We start from the raw sequence: 13,576 nt of genomic DNA on the forward strand, positions 1-13,576 counted from the left end.
ATCCAAGACGGAGTGAACCTGCCTGCTGACCATGCAAGACCGGACGACAGTCAGACTAGCATCGTAACAGGTTCCGGCGGCAAACTTGCTTAGGCCTGTACTGCGAGGGGAACGCGACTGTGGGCGTTGTCCGTAGACGACCATCGGGCAATTGTTCGGTCTATGCCGCCAAGCACCATTGTCAAGCACCACCGTCACCACGTTCATAAGATCGACATTTAATTATGAAGCAGGTTTTGTCTGCATACCGGGTGGCAAGTTCATGTTACCTATATTCTTGCCACTCTTCTTGAGTCCCAGCCTAGCGGTGCATAGCCTGATACCAGTAGCATCCGTCGCATGCCCTGCCCATTCCATCCGCGTCAAGTCCGCCAAAGTTGAGACAACTAGTTCCGTTGAGCCTAGCCTAGCAAGAGACCAGAGGGTGGTCTGTCGAATATGCGATCCTTGATGGGCGATGTTTTCGTTTGCTACCGCACAACATTAGCAGGACGTGCAACATGCATCCCCTTGGGCTCAATGACTGTCTTCGAGGGAACGAAAATAGTCCCAGGACACAATGCAAAAAAGCTTGGTCTAAACAGTTTGCCTGACAAAGGTAGCTAAAATGAGGGCACATGCTGATCACGAGGTCTTCTCATTACCCATGTCGGTGTCCACCCGCTCAGATGCTCGCCTTCCGTATATACAGATGCTCGCCCACTATCCACAGCCACGTCAAGAGGATGGAACTGCATCATCATAGCACTTGGTGCAGGTCGGAGAGGTCGGACGTAGTCTCTCGAGGCGTCGACACCTGCAAAGGCTCATCTCTCTCGCACCGGAAGACGATTTATACGCCAGATCCTAGAGCAAATCTTCCTCCTCGGGATTCTCACACAGTTCAGGTGACATTCTTCGAGCCCCACCTCCAGGGCGTGGTAAAACTTATCAATTTCACAGCTCGCGGCCCTCAGTCCTCCATCAGCTCAACCATAGGCCACAAAGACCGATTCCAGCCTGACCCCTGAAACGGTCATTACAACCACCACCCCCGCCCCGAACGGCTCCGCGAACAGCAAGTACATCGCCGAGCATCTACTCTCCCGCGCTGCGCAACAGCAGCAACACTCGCAAAGCAATAATGAGCGAAGGCCCTCCTTTGCATTTGCCCGTGTCAGGCAGGTAGCCAGGCCAGCGCGCTCTCCGGGTCTCTAGAACCCGGCAGAATGGTTCCCAAGTCTCGTCCGGAGTTCATCCCATCTCAAAGCCCTTCCAGATACATTGGGTCCCGCATTGAATCGTATTGACTGGGTCCCAATTGATCTTTTGGCTGAAGTGCTCGTTGATTTGGCGCTTCTCGGCGGGGCACTAGGTGAGAAAATGGATGGTTTCGCGCGGGGACAGGTGCAGGTTTACCATCCTGTTAACCTTCACCCCGGATCCTGGGATGAGGTCCTCCCTGTTATCGCCAGACAGCTTGCGGCGCGGAGCGATGTTAACGAGCTTGAGTTGATCCCCTGCAGGAGTTGGTGCAGCGGGTTCGGCTGGACGTCGAGACTGCTGGACGCAGGGAGGACCGTCAGAAGCTCGAAGAGACGGAGTTGCAACTGCTTCTGGCGCGGAATCCGGCGGCCAAACCGCTGGAGTTCTTTGAGGGCTTAATCGGACAGACTGAGTCGGAGAAGACGGTGCGTACAGCTGGGGTCAATAGACGGCTGCAAGAGGTGGAGGCGTGCAACCGCAATGGGTCCGGAAGTGGATTGGGGACTGGTTGAATTAGTTTCATCCTGCAATTTATGACCGTTATAATGGATTAATCCATTCAAAATGGCGTCATCGCGTCTCCTTCGCGGCGAGACTGAATCTATGAGAAGGAAGCTTGCGCGTTCTTGGAGGGTGAACGAGAACATGTGGCTGGAGCGATAGACATTCATTGCAAAGCCAGGAAGCCTTGTGAGAGATTAACCTCAGAGCCTAGCTACTTAACCACATCATATTTGTAGAACTCTGGTCAGAAGGTACCATGAGGTCTGGTTAGCCTGCATAAAAGAATTCATATGTTTTTAGAATCTTTGTTCGGTTAAGAAACAGATATTCAAGCCTCCTTGCCACTATGTCCGCCTTTATGAAAGAGGTTGTCTGGAGTATCACTGCTCTTTGAATTATATGATCTAGGCTAGAAAATATACTTACATTCATGCATAAACTTCTTCGAAGTAGATAGTAGGACTTCTCTGACAAAAGATACTATTGAATAGTCTCTTCTTCCATTTGACGATTACCTGATGGTGTATGTTATCTCGAAGTGATGCAGCCGAGTCGGAGGATCAGCATGGGGCCGGGCTTGTCCATTTTCGCCGCGCGGCCAAACGCAGAGATGGTATACTCAAAGAGACCAGAGCAACGCATATCTCCGCAATGGAGCAGAAGTAGATCGGGACTATGTCTCTCGTCGGATCGTTGCCCCTGTAGAGCTTGACGACGTAGGCCAGGCGAATCGTTGCCGTCGAACACGTCCTGATTAGGTCCATCAGTCCAGTCCGGCCAGATCGATCATTGCATAGGCGGGACTCACAGTAGGCCCGTTGAGCATAACAGCAGGAGAATCCCGGATCTGAGACGGCATTTCACATGAAGACCTAAATCATGCTCGAACCACGCTTGTTGCAGTGCTGTATGCGACTAGAGAAGACTCACCCAGAATCGGTCGAACAGGCAAAGCTGTGATCCAGATATTACTCAGAAGGAAGACCACCGCGACATCACACCAGAAGATGAGATGGGATATGCATGCACCCTGTGCGGCCTTCGGCTCAAACCAGAACCTCCCGATCGGGTGGCACTGGAAGATGGCCACGAAGGTGAAGACGACGGTGATGATCACGATCGCCGCGATGGTGATGTTGATGATGGTTCGCATGTGTTGAAAGACCTGGCGGTACAAAAAAAGGATCGACAGTTTCACCAACGCAGCGGAGGTGATGTAGAGGACCTGCACAGCCAGTTGGATCTAGGGACGGTGGTGTCAGCTGTGCAAGATCTTCTCCGCTTGTGCTCGCACCTTTCCAAGGGCATCATAATCAATCCCGCCTTCCTCCCGTGTGCGGCCAATCCCCCGCAGAACTCCTACCGACTGATTAGTGGAGGTTGGGAGAACCTTCGTCATTGAGACAGTACAGTACCTAAGACAATGGTCGCAAGCATCCCTGCACAGGTTACTATGGCCCCGAGACCACACAGATCCTCGACTATGCTCGATCTAGACAGCCAACAATGAATGGCGAGTTTGAGCGATGTCATGACCAGGGCGACATAGAATATACATGCTGAAAAGACTACGAGGCTTAATCCGTAGCCAGATGGGCTTGTGTGCTGAGTGAAGGTCAGTAAACCGAGCGCTACTGCTTCAACCATCGCATAAGTATATACCTCGTCCATGGAAAAGATTATATTAAAGGGGTCTAGCAATGACTGCGAAGGCCTGTGGCTACCTAAAGAAACAGCCACCCGTAGTGAGATCCGGCACACAACTGCAGTGATAAACGATCCGAGCCCCAAATACTCTCGTGCGTCACCAGTGTACTGGGATGCCAAGAACCAGGGATCGAGATCCGTGTGATGATCTCAACCGAACCGTCGATCCAACCACCGAGTAAAGGCGGACCAGCCTAATGCGATTCTGGAACTGTCCACGTGCTGCAGGCGAATAGGTACAGGAAGGCTATGCAGCACAGCACTATGCTGTACATCTATGCTTTCGCCTCTTTCCTGGAAGAAAACTGCTGCATACAGTAACTAGCCGGCAATTGGCTTATCGCGATCGAGGGGCCGCCTATTATTCCGCATTAGGCAAATGAACATTTTCACCTGCAGAGCCGAGGTTTCTCTCTCCTCCGTATCGGCATACAGTTGTTGCGGTGAAATCAGGTTGAAAATAATGTTACGGAGTGCTCCGTAGTCCCATTGAATTTGGCGGCAGCGAGGACTAATGCTATGCTATTAGTATGTAACTGCACTCCTTTGGAAAATTAGTTATGTCTTCATAACCTGAGGTTGATCATGCGTAGTCAGCCGAGGCCAAAAAAAAAAAAAAAAAAAAAAACAAAAAGAAGGTTTGGCCGGACGGTCTCCACCTTCACAACCCCATCAATCATAGAAAGGCTTCATACAGTACTGTGTATTTACCATACAGCACAAGTTCTCCTCTCGGCTCAGACATGTACTAAATGTTTCCACTAGCTGGTACGATGGATCACTTCACGTATTGATGCTAGCATTGATTTCCAGAGCAATTGAATCCCTCTGCATTAATTAGACAGATGTGGGAAGCTTAGACCGGTCGGCGAGCGAGTCTTAGTACATATGATATCAATTACGAGACTTGATTCTTGAAGTTCAATATCCTTTCCAAATTCACGGGGTATGAAGGAATTGTACTCCGACGAAAAGCGTCCTTCGATGTCGCTACACACAACTCGCATTCAAGCATTTGCGCCCCCATCAACATTCCACACCGCCCCTGTCACATAGCTACTCTGTTCGCTCAGCAAGAACGTCGCAACATCTGCCACTTCCCTCGGTTGACCTGGCCGAGGAATCGGCGTATTCGATGCGGAGGACGAAAGTCCAGCGTTGTTCCTAACCTGATGAAACATCGGCGTCTCGATAGCTCCACTGTAGTCGTCTTTGAGAAATCTGCGAAAAAACGTAGGGTAAGACCAGAGGGATGAACTTACGGCAACAGACAATTCACCCGGATGCCCCTGCATCCCACCTCGAGAGCTGCACTTTTGACCATCCCGACGGCGGCATGCTTGCTAGCAGCAAAGACGGCCCCCTTCTGGTAGCCCCGCGTACTGAACATGCTCGCAACATGCACGACGCTTTGCAGTTCACCCAGAAAGCCAGGAGTCAGAGCCTCGCCCAGGATGTTGAACAGCCCCTTGATATTCAGGTTGACGATGAAATCATACTCCTCTGAACTGGTTTCCCAGATCGACTCCACTCCCAACTGTCGACCCCCGGTCCCCGCAAAATTAGCAATCCCATGAATAGCGCCAAGGTGATGCTGTGCCTCCACAAGAGCAGCCTTGACCGCAGAACGGTCCGAAACGTCGACGGTCTGTGCCAAGATATTGCCCGAATATTGGTCTTGGAGGGACTTTGCGACCTCCGCGAGCCGGCTACTGTTGATATCCCAGAGCGCCAGATGATGTCCACTGTTGGCAAGACTGGTAGCCGTTGCGAGGCCCATTCCTGAAGCACTACCAGTCACAACAATGACTCTTGTCGCCATTTTTTGCCGGTCTCGGGTAGAAGAGGAGGAGGAGGAGGAGGAGGAGAAGTAGGGATACAATGGTCAGAGAGGGAACTGAGTAATGTCGTCTTCGATGTTTATGCTTTCACGGCTTCGCTTGATCCGCACTCCCAGGCGACAGACCCCTTTTATACCATCGGGCTTCGGAACGCCTTCCGTGGCATCTCAATTCAAACGGTTGACGTCAGTGTCAGCGAGCGGAGTTAGTTTCCCTGCTCAGTCTTAATTCCGGCCCGGCGCGGTCATCCACACAAATTCTTGGGCTGGCGCAGCTGGCACGATCGGCGAACGACAATCCAAGACCCATTGTCGCAAACAACAGCTACATCCAACACGGCTCTTATTCTCGGTAGCCTTGAAAGTAATTGGTACCAAGAAAACAGTAGGGTTGATACGTGGTTGATTACTGGTTATATATTCAATGGGCTGGTCTTTTGATAAGCCTACAACATGGCCGGGTATCCTGTATGTTATATGCGCCCGTGCTACATAGGTAGTACAATACATACATACATTCCGTGATGACAAACGGACCGGACAAATCAACGGCTATGCTCCAACACCCCCATTCCCTTCTGCCGAGCGAGGTCCAAAGCCGCCCGCAGCCATGCAACCACCGCGGCATGGCCGGGCTGATGCTGCAGACTGTCGATCACGATCCCCAGCGCTGGGGTGACCGACAGCGGTCCCGCGAGCAGAAATCCCTCCTGCATCAGGTACTCAACCGATTGACAGACATGATGGGCCATAGAGATATACTCCCTCCGATAGCCGAGGGCTCGAAGCGGCCCCACTGGCTCACCAGCGGGTAGCATGCAGCTGTTCGGAAACATGCCATTGTACAAGTTGCACAGACCCGACCACAGCAGGACCCGCACCGCCCACAGCAGGATGAGCGTCGCTGCAGTTTCCATGTCTGCAAAGTGGAAGACGAATGGGAAGAGGTTATCGGTATGCGCGGTTGTTGCCCAAGGGGGGCTTTTCGAGGGAATTAGCCAGTAGAGCGGGTCCGACCTGCCACCCTGCATCGCCGCGTAGATCGTGTCCAGCTTCTCGTCGATTTGCCAGCATTCCGCGATCAGCTGGAAACAGGCCACTACTTGTTGCTCGGAGCTGAGACTGGGTAAGAGGAACACTCGCTGGAGAATCCCCGGCGCCTGTGCGAGACAATCGACTACCTGCGTGGAGAGGGTTTTTGGGATTTGGCCCCACGGCTGATTCATCCACGCAGCGTCGAATAGAAAACTTGAAGAGTGGTTTTCCAGGGTGTATATTATCTGTAGTCGAGGAGGTGAGTTTCACAGAAATTCCCGTATCGCTTGTCGGCTCAAGACCCAGCTAGCAAGGAACTCACCCCTGGAATTCGGACCCCAAGGAACAACTGGTGGCCCGGGCCGGAGCAGTGGGCTGCAGTTCCACGCGCTTCCACCAAGGCAAGAAGGCCCTGGCAATGCCTGAAATACCCTTCGGACCCTGCGTTTGGGCATTCCATGGCCTCGTACAGACTTAGAGCCATGCAAGCAGCCAGCGTTGCATCATCCTGAGCACGCCTGCGATTCCACAGCGCACGCTGCAGCTGCTGAAGTCCGCGGGTGTAGAGGCTGTGGCTGTATTGGACCAATGCCGAATCGTTGAATTTGTGGCCGACTGCTGCGGCTGCGAGGGCGGCACTGCTTACTTCCAGGGCTTTAGTTTCGGCGGACAGGCCAGGCAGAAGTGTGATCCACGATCTGGTAGGGGATGCGGACCATTCCGCTGGGAGACAATTAGCGAGAAAAGACAACACCAGGTTATGGCTCTCGTTCTGCCTCTGGAGCAGCGTGTAAGCTGGGGATCTCTCCGTGAATGAGTAGATTGGCTGACCGTCCCCAGGGGGTGAGAATGTCGATAGCTCCACGGAGCACGGGAAACTCTCAGCTGGCGATTCTGACGGCGAGGGAGAAGACTTGAGATACACGTATTTTTTCTTCGCTTCTGGCTGCATCATGACAAAGACCCTGTCCCGCTCATACCCACCACACACTCGATTAGATCGAGTGCATCGAGCACATGCCGGTCTTTGCTGGTCACACTAACTCGAGGCATTCAGTGTCCGAACAAGCGATGGAGGAGGCAGAATAGGCATGTACCGCGATTTTCCGTGCTCGACAGGTATTGCAACCCTTGGACTTTCCGGCGACTCCAACCATGCTTACTGAGTGGGGCCTGGATTGCCCGTTAAGGCTGCCGGTAGACAAAATAAAAGATCTTTGATCCGAGGTGGCTGAGGGGACCCCCAGTGAGCGAGAAGATCGAGGCTCACTTGTCAGATTGGGTTTACTCTTTGAACCGGCTGCATCGTGCGTGCCATGAGATCGATGGCCAGGGGAGTTGATTTGGGGCTGAGTCACTGCCCGAGTGGGAAAGATGGGAGGAGATGTTGTGGAGGGCCACCTCCTGGTTGGCTGTGGCAGCTCACCGCCTGCGGCGGCCCTTAGTTAGTCCCACCGAGTTAGCCTGAATCCATCCATCCATCTTCACGCTTCTTCAGATGTGGATGACTAACATCGCCGCTAGTCCCAAAAGGGGGTTCATCTTGCGAGAGGCTGAGCTTGTCCTCAACGCCCTAGAAGCCCTACATCGAATATTCAGATCTTTAGGAAAATGTATAAAAAGGAGAGAAATGGTCCAGCAAGATGGGTAATCATAGCGCTACTCCTCAATTGACATTATCTCGGTCATTCTCTGGCCTCCAAGTTCACGGACCATTTTCATCTCCCGATCGCCTCTGATATCTTAATCAAAATTCATCCAGCAGTCGACCGCGCCCACTATGTTAAACGACCACTCCAAAGCCAGTATCGCGCAGATCATCTTCTATATCCCTGCCATCTTCTTATCAGCATACCACGCATACTATCGTCACAAGCGGCCGCGTATGTCATGGCTGATTATACTATTCTTCTCGCTCAGTAAGTCGACAAACACCGTCGGATTTCGAAGTATGCTAGAAGCGAATGATGATTCTGACAGATCTGACAGTCAGAGTCGCCGCCGGCATTCTGGTGATTTTGTGTGAGCACAACCCTCGAACGGGCATCATGGTCGCCTCAATCATCCTGCTCAATACGGGCGTGTTCCCCTTGATTGCCGCGACCTTAGGATTCATCCGCATAATCCTAGCCCACGAGAAGGAGGTAGTCAACCCCCGGGTCAACCGCTGTTTGATGGTCTCGCGCATGCTGTTCTTCGTGGGGTTAGGGCTGCAAATTGCCGGCGGATGCCTCTCAGGGAGCGACAGTGCCAGCGACGTCGCGACGGGGGTGAAACTCGTCAAGGCCGGATATAGTATTGTTGTGGTTTTTGCAGCGTGTCTCCTCCTCGTGCAGGCGTATTTCTGGATGCATCTTCCTGACCTCTCGCACATGAGCTCTACTGTGAGTTCCTGTCTTGGCGAGAAACGCCAGCTGCGTCCACCGGCTGAACTGACCGCTCAACCACAGATTCTCAAAGCGATGGCTCTGGCACTACCCTTCCTCATCGTGCGCATCACCTATCTGTTTCTCTCGGTTTTCCATGCGAGTGATCTCCGATGGAACGACCTCGCTGGTCCGATCGCTCCGTTTGTTCTCATGGGCCTCTTGATGGAGTATGCCGTGGTTTGGATCTACCTTGGCACGGGATTCATGATTCCCAGCTGGCGAGAAATGAAGGGGGATCGGGTCGTTTCCATGACGAGATATCCTTTGGTGGAACAGGTCTGAGAGATGAGAGCTGGCTTGGCGAGTGAGAAGCACGGTGATGATGAGGGCCCCGGCCTCCTGTGGCGTGGACCTGTGGCGTGAATCAAGTGGCCCGCCTGCGCTCTGACCATGTCAAATGTTTTTAGACTGCTGAAAACATATAGTTTGGAGATAACTGAGCATGTACAGTACCAGTACCCATATATCAGCCATAGCTCAGGTGATGTACTTGTATGATCCGTACATTGTACATGTACTGTACTGGTTGTGGCAAGTGTTGTACGGTCTAGAACTTGGGGAACACTTGGCATGCACTTGCACGAGATACGAGATAAAGCATGATTGATTAGAGTTAGATGCATACCGGACCTCTTAGTCAGCCAGCTACCGTCGTTGCATAACTATGTTACCTAAAGGGGTACACGCTCATAATATCGGGATTTGCTCGAGTGCTCTGTACTGATCCAAACTTTGGCCCAAATTCTGCCCAGACCGTCACCAAATCCCGAGCTATGACATCAAGGACGACTGCCTACTCGACTAACCACCGTACCGTACTTACACATACTGTCTACGTCTAGAAGTGAAAAGATCCACCTCGCAACCATCCGTGTACGAACTCTGACCAAGCCCCGGTCTTGCTATACGATGCGCCACGGGAAGGATCAGCTTGTGATCTATCGTCGGGCATGATTTGTGTGCCTTTATGCCATTTCAGTCTCAATGTCAGTTTCGCCGTCGGGAACCCGCAGAGCGAACTTGAAGCCTTTGGGGGGCAAAAATAGCCGATGCCTCAAGCGGACTGCCTGGAGAGCGCTCCAGCGGCCAATTGCATTTCAATTGTGGATACTGTCTCGCCGTCGTCACACTTCTACTCTAGCTCATTGGGTGATCGATCGATTGTCGATCGATTGCTGCTAAGCTGCAAGGGTGAGGGCTACTCGGCAAACATTTCCACCTCACTCAGGACTAGACCGGCGAAAACTCACCCCCAACTCGACCACGGAGCTGATTTCCGGTAATATAAAGATTTCACTTTACAGCGATTAGATACTGATAGATACGAATACCATACTCACGGGGAAACTATGGTCGATCCCGGCGGGGCTCGGAATAATTATCCTGCTCCCAAGCATGCAAAATGACTTGTTCTTCCCTCGCCCCTCTCACCCTAAGTAGCCCTGAACTCAACAACTCCTTTCCTTTGTCCCCTTGCTTGGCTTGGAGGAGGTATGAAAATGGGCCACCGTCCTCATCTATCCATCCTCAACTTCCTTCGTTCCCAGGCCACCTTCCGCCATCTTCTTTCCTTCAATGCAGCCACTTGCCCCCGCCCCGTCGGCGCAGGAGGGCGGGCGAGGGTATCTGACGCCACCCACCAACATGTCGCTGCCCCCACAGCGAAAAGCCTCCATGGCGTGTAGTGAGTGTAAGCGGCTCAAGTCCAAGGTAGGCACCACCTGTTTACCACCTCTCTGGTCTGCATGACTGAATCCCCGCCACAGTGTCGCGTGCGCGACGGGGCCACCACCTGCGACCGGTGTACCAAGCAGAAGCTGCAATGTATCTTCGACCTGGACGACGATGGCCGCCGGCGATTGGCCCACAAGCGCAAGATCGAGAAACTCGAGGAGGAGCGCGATCTTCTCCTGCAGGTGGTCCACTCGCTGCGCGACAGCTCCGACGCCAAAGCCGCCCAGCTGCTGAACCTGGTGCGCAGCAAAGCCCCGCTGGGCGAGCTCAAGCTCTACATGGACCACCATTTGTCCGATGAAGATCGATATGAACTCCTGTATGCGACCAATAAGAAAGTCTCCCTCCACCGAGCCATGGACATCAACCGCTTGGTCGATATCCCCGTGTACCGCGTTCCCGCCGCGCCCTGGACATCCGTCACCACATCCGACGATCTGGTCTCGCATCTCGTCTCCCTCTGGTTCACCTGGAGTCACCCCTTTTACAATTGGGTGGATCGCGACCTTTTCCTTCGCGATGCGCGAGCAGGCAAACTCAACTCGCCATTTTGCTCGCCGTTTCTGTTCAACTGCATTCTCGCAGAAGCCTGTGTAAGATTACTGCTCAGCCGAGTTGCGGACCAGCCACTAAACCCCCATGCGATCACAGTTTCATTCCGACTATCCGGAAGCTTATGCGGATCCTGATGATCCCAATTCGAAGGGGGCGCATTTCTATGAGGAGGCCCGACGACACTACGAGAAGGTAGAAGGGCAGCTGGACCTGCCTACTCTCCAGGGGTCTGGAGTGATGTATGTGTGGTAAGTCAGGTCACGATGACTGCAACCGGGTCCCCCTTGTTGAAAAAGCGTCTTTAGTATGGCAGCCATGGGGAAGGATCGAGTCGGATGGTGGTATCTGAGCCAAATCAACGACATGGCGCAGGAGTACATAAAACGACATCGACCACCGTCAGTGGAGACCCGGGAGAGCCGCGCGGCGAACAATACTATTTGGGGTCTCTATTGCCTCGCAGCGTGCGTACCTGTGTGCTTCGCACCACTATCTTCATCATCTGCTCCTGTTGATATTCTCGTTGTTGCGTCGCAACTTGGCTCACAGCTCCCAGGACTGCATCGATCGCATACATGAAACACCTGGCCATCAAGCAGCCAGGGAGGCCACTGCTTCCATGCGATCACGCCGACGATGATACCTGGTCACCTTACCCACAGCCGCAAGCCGGCTCACTGCAGTCGCATATTCCCTGTGTCTTCAACAGCTGGTGTGAGCTGAGCAAGATCAATGTGGATACCAACAAATTGATATTTGGGACCGGGTCCAAAGTGCCGCGACGCGAACTGCACCGGACTTTGAAAGAGGTCCAACCAAGGCTGGATGATTGGAGAGCGCAACTACCACAATGCTTGACGCTCGAAAATAGCTCCGTGCCGCAGGCGTTTAGCTTGCAGTAAGTCTTGCGACCTTTTTTCTGTTTCATCTCCGCGCTCTTCCCTATCTGTCTCCTTCTCAATGACAAGCGCAGTCACGGAAAGCGGACTAACGCAGCATGCAGCTTCTTCTACTACACCCTCATAATCATGCTCTGGGGCCTCCTTAAGGGGGAAGCCAATCCCGATGATGCCGACGAAGAAGACGACGAGAGCGACCGCGCCGCCATCGCCGCGACCGCGCGGAAGCTCTGCGTGGACGCGGCGCTCGACATCGTGCGGCTCCTGCGCATCCACCGCACACGCTGGGGGATCGACTACATCCATCCGACGACGATCCACTGGGTGAGCATGGCCCTGTTCACTCTGCTGGAGGTGCTGGACCATCCGGACCCGGAGTACAAGACCTCGTTCACCGAGCTCTGCTTCTTCGCGCGCGCCCTCTCCCAGAAGTGGACCCTGATGAAGGGGATCCTGCGCATGATCCAGGTTTCGGCGCAGAAGAACGGCGGAGTCTTGCCGCCCGAGACCGACGCCCTCTTCACCGAGTTCGAGCAGGCGATGTGGGAGAGCACGGACCGCGGGCGGTTCAAGAGCCTGTATCCGAATCCGAACTCGATGTCCAAAACGGGCGGGGACCGGTCGCAGCTGGATGACGCGGACTTGGATGCTTTTCTAGAGAAGTGGGATACCCTCTACGTGGATGAGGATGGCGAGAGGGAGGAGTCGGCTGATAGTGAGCAGGTCTAGTGGCACGGGGGAGAGCATCCCGATACCCAAGAGCTAGTCCACCCACGCGAATCCGCCTTGAATGGAATCGCATTTGAGTGAGGCATCTGAGCGATTGGTGAAGCAGATCAGGATTGAACAAATTCACGAGGGTGGCTCGTCTGCGTCGATACACGGGACACAGAACCACACAGTCTGTCAAGCTTGGCTCAAGCTTTGCTGAGATGTTAAGATGAAAGTCCAGGGGATAAAACCAAAGAGAGCGCCAGGGAAGAAGAAACACAGCGAAGCCTTGGATCTGATCCCATGTGTGTAGAGTGCTGGCATCTAGCCGGATTGACTTCAACATCCTATCGAAACCATTGATTGGTTATTATAAGGTTATTGTCCTGGTACCATCATGAGATAATGTTCACATGCTCAGTAGGCCTTATACATCGCGCCCATGGGACGCGGTTCATGCATTTTGTCATTGCACATGCAGTGAGTGATATGGATATGTCGACGCAGATCCAATTTACGCATTATGCTAGATGACCCCTCATCTTGACATTTCCACCATATCCAACTTAATTCCTGAGTACCAAGCTTTGAACCAAACAACAACATCATGTCACATTACACCTGCAAAAAAGACAGAGAGATATCCTTGGACACGGCACATTTCATTAGGCACTTTCAAGATCAGCACACGGACTGCATCCGGCGGCCTTCTTCAGAGCTTTCCTGGAACTATAGCCCCGATAGTCACGGGCATATCTGGTAATGCTTTGAATGCAATCGGGGTATCAAAGACCACCGCAGGGTCGGTTCCGACCGTGCGATGTTGGATCACTTGAGGGCTCGCCATCGAGATTTGATGGATTGAGTCCAGGTGGTTTAGCGCAATACATGCTGCATGCTGCATGCTGCGTACAAGG

General features: G+C 53.0%; 6 protein-coding genes across 6 annotated transcripts; 3 read left to right on the forward strand and 3 right to left on the reverse strand.

The window, feature by feature from the left end:
- Positions 1-1,362: 1,362 nt before the first annotated feature.
- On the forward strand, positions 1,363-1,757 carry BO82DRAFT_398133 (uncharacterized protein; the record flags this gene model as incomplete). The annotated part of the gene is made up of 2 exons (XM_025639006.1): positions 1,363-1,434; positions 1,506-1,757. 2 exons carry the CDS (start codon positions 1,363-1,365, stop codon positions 1,755-1,757), a joined length of 324 nt encoding a protein of 107 aa, XP_025496012.1.
- Positions 1,758-2,277: 520 nt separating this feature from the next.
- BO82DRAFT_398134 (uncharacterized protein) lies at positions 2,278-3,148 on the reverse strand (the record flags this gene model as incomplete). The annotated part of the gene is made up of 4 exons (XM_025639007.1): positions 2,278-2,499; positions 2,558-2,596; positions 2,696-2,992; positions 3,044-3,148. The coding sequence occupies 4 exons, from the start codon at positions 3,146-3,148 to the stop codon at positions 2,278-2,280; spliced, it is 663 nt and encodes a 220-aa protein (XP_025496013.1).
- Positions 3,149-4,384: 1,236 nt separating this feature from the next.
- Positions 4,385-5,388, reverse strand: BO82DRAFT_301377 (SDR family NAD(P)-dependent oxidoreductase). Its single transcript, XM_025632084.1, has 2 exons — positions 4,719-5,388; positions 4,385-4,656 (listed from the first exon to the last, which is right to left on the reverse strand). Exons 1-2 carry the CDS (start codon positions 5,276-5,278, stop codon positions 4,464-4,466), a joined length of 753 nt encoding a protein of 250 aa, XP_025496014.1. The 5' UTR covers positions 5,279-5,388; the 3' UTR covers positions 4,385-4,463.
- A 372-nt stretch (positions 5,389-5,760) lies between these two features.
- Positions 5,761-7,600, reverse strand: BO82DRAFT_388989 (Zn(II)2Cys6 transcription factor domain-containing protein). Its single transcript, XM_025638424.1, has 3 exons — positions 7,429-7,600; positions 6,654-7,370; positions 5,761-6,576 (listed from the first exon to the last, which is right to left on the reverse strand). The coding sequence occupies exons 1-3, from the start codon at positions 7,486-7,488 to the stop codon at positions 5,842-5,844; spliced, it is 1,512 nt and encodes a 503-aa protein (XP_025496015.1). The 5' UTR covers positions 7,489-7,600; the 3' UTR covers positions 5,761-5,841.
- Positions 7,601-7,966: 366 nt separating this feature from the next.
- BO82DRAFT_350612 (uncharacterized protein) lies at positions 7,967-9,179 on the forward strand. The gene has a single exon (XM_025634205.1). It carries the CDS (start codon positions 8,296-8,298, stop codon positions 9,040-9,042), a length of 747 nt encoding a protein of 248 aa, XP_025496016.1. The 5' UTR covers positions 7,967-8,295; the 3' UTR covers positions 9,043-9,179.
- Positions 9,180-10,148: 969 nt separating this feature from the next.
- BO82DRAFT_380471 (Zn(II)2Cys6 transcription factor) lies at positions 10,149-12,796 on the forward strand. The gene is made up of 6 exons (XM_025637762.1): positions 10,149-10,470; positions 10,527-11,087; positions 11,146-11,297; positions 11,355-11,513; positions 11,606-11,947; positions 12,053-12,796. The coding sequence occupies exons 1-6, from the start codon at positions 10,336-10,338 to the stop codon at positions 12,675-12,677; spliced, it is 1,974 nt and encodes a 657-aa protein (XP_025496017.1). The 5' UTR covers positions 10,149-10,335; the 3' UTR covers positions 12,678-12,796.
- The last annotated feature ends 780 nt before the right edge of the window (positions 12,797-13,576 follow it).

Source organism: Aspergillus uvarum (genome assembly GCF_003184745.1).
Source record: "Aspergillus uvarum CBS 121591 unplaced genomic scaffold BO82scaffold_5, whole genome shotgun sequence".
NCBI lineage: Eukaryota > Fungi > Ascomycota > Eurotiomycetes > Eurotiales > Aspergillaceae > Aspergillus > Aspergillus uvarum.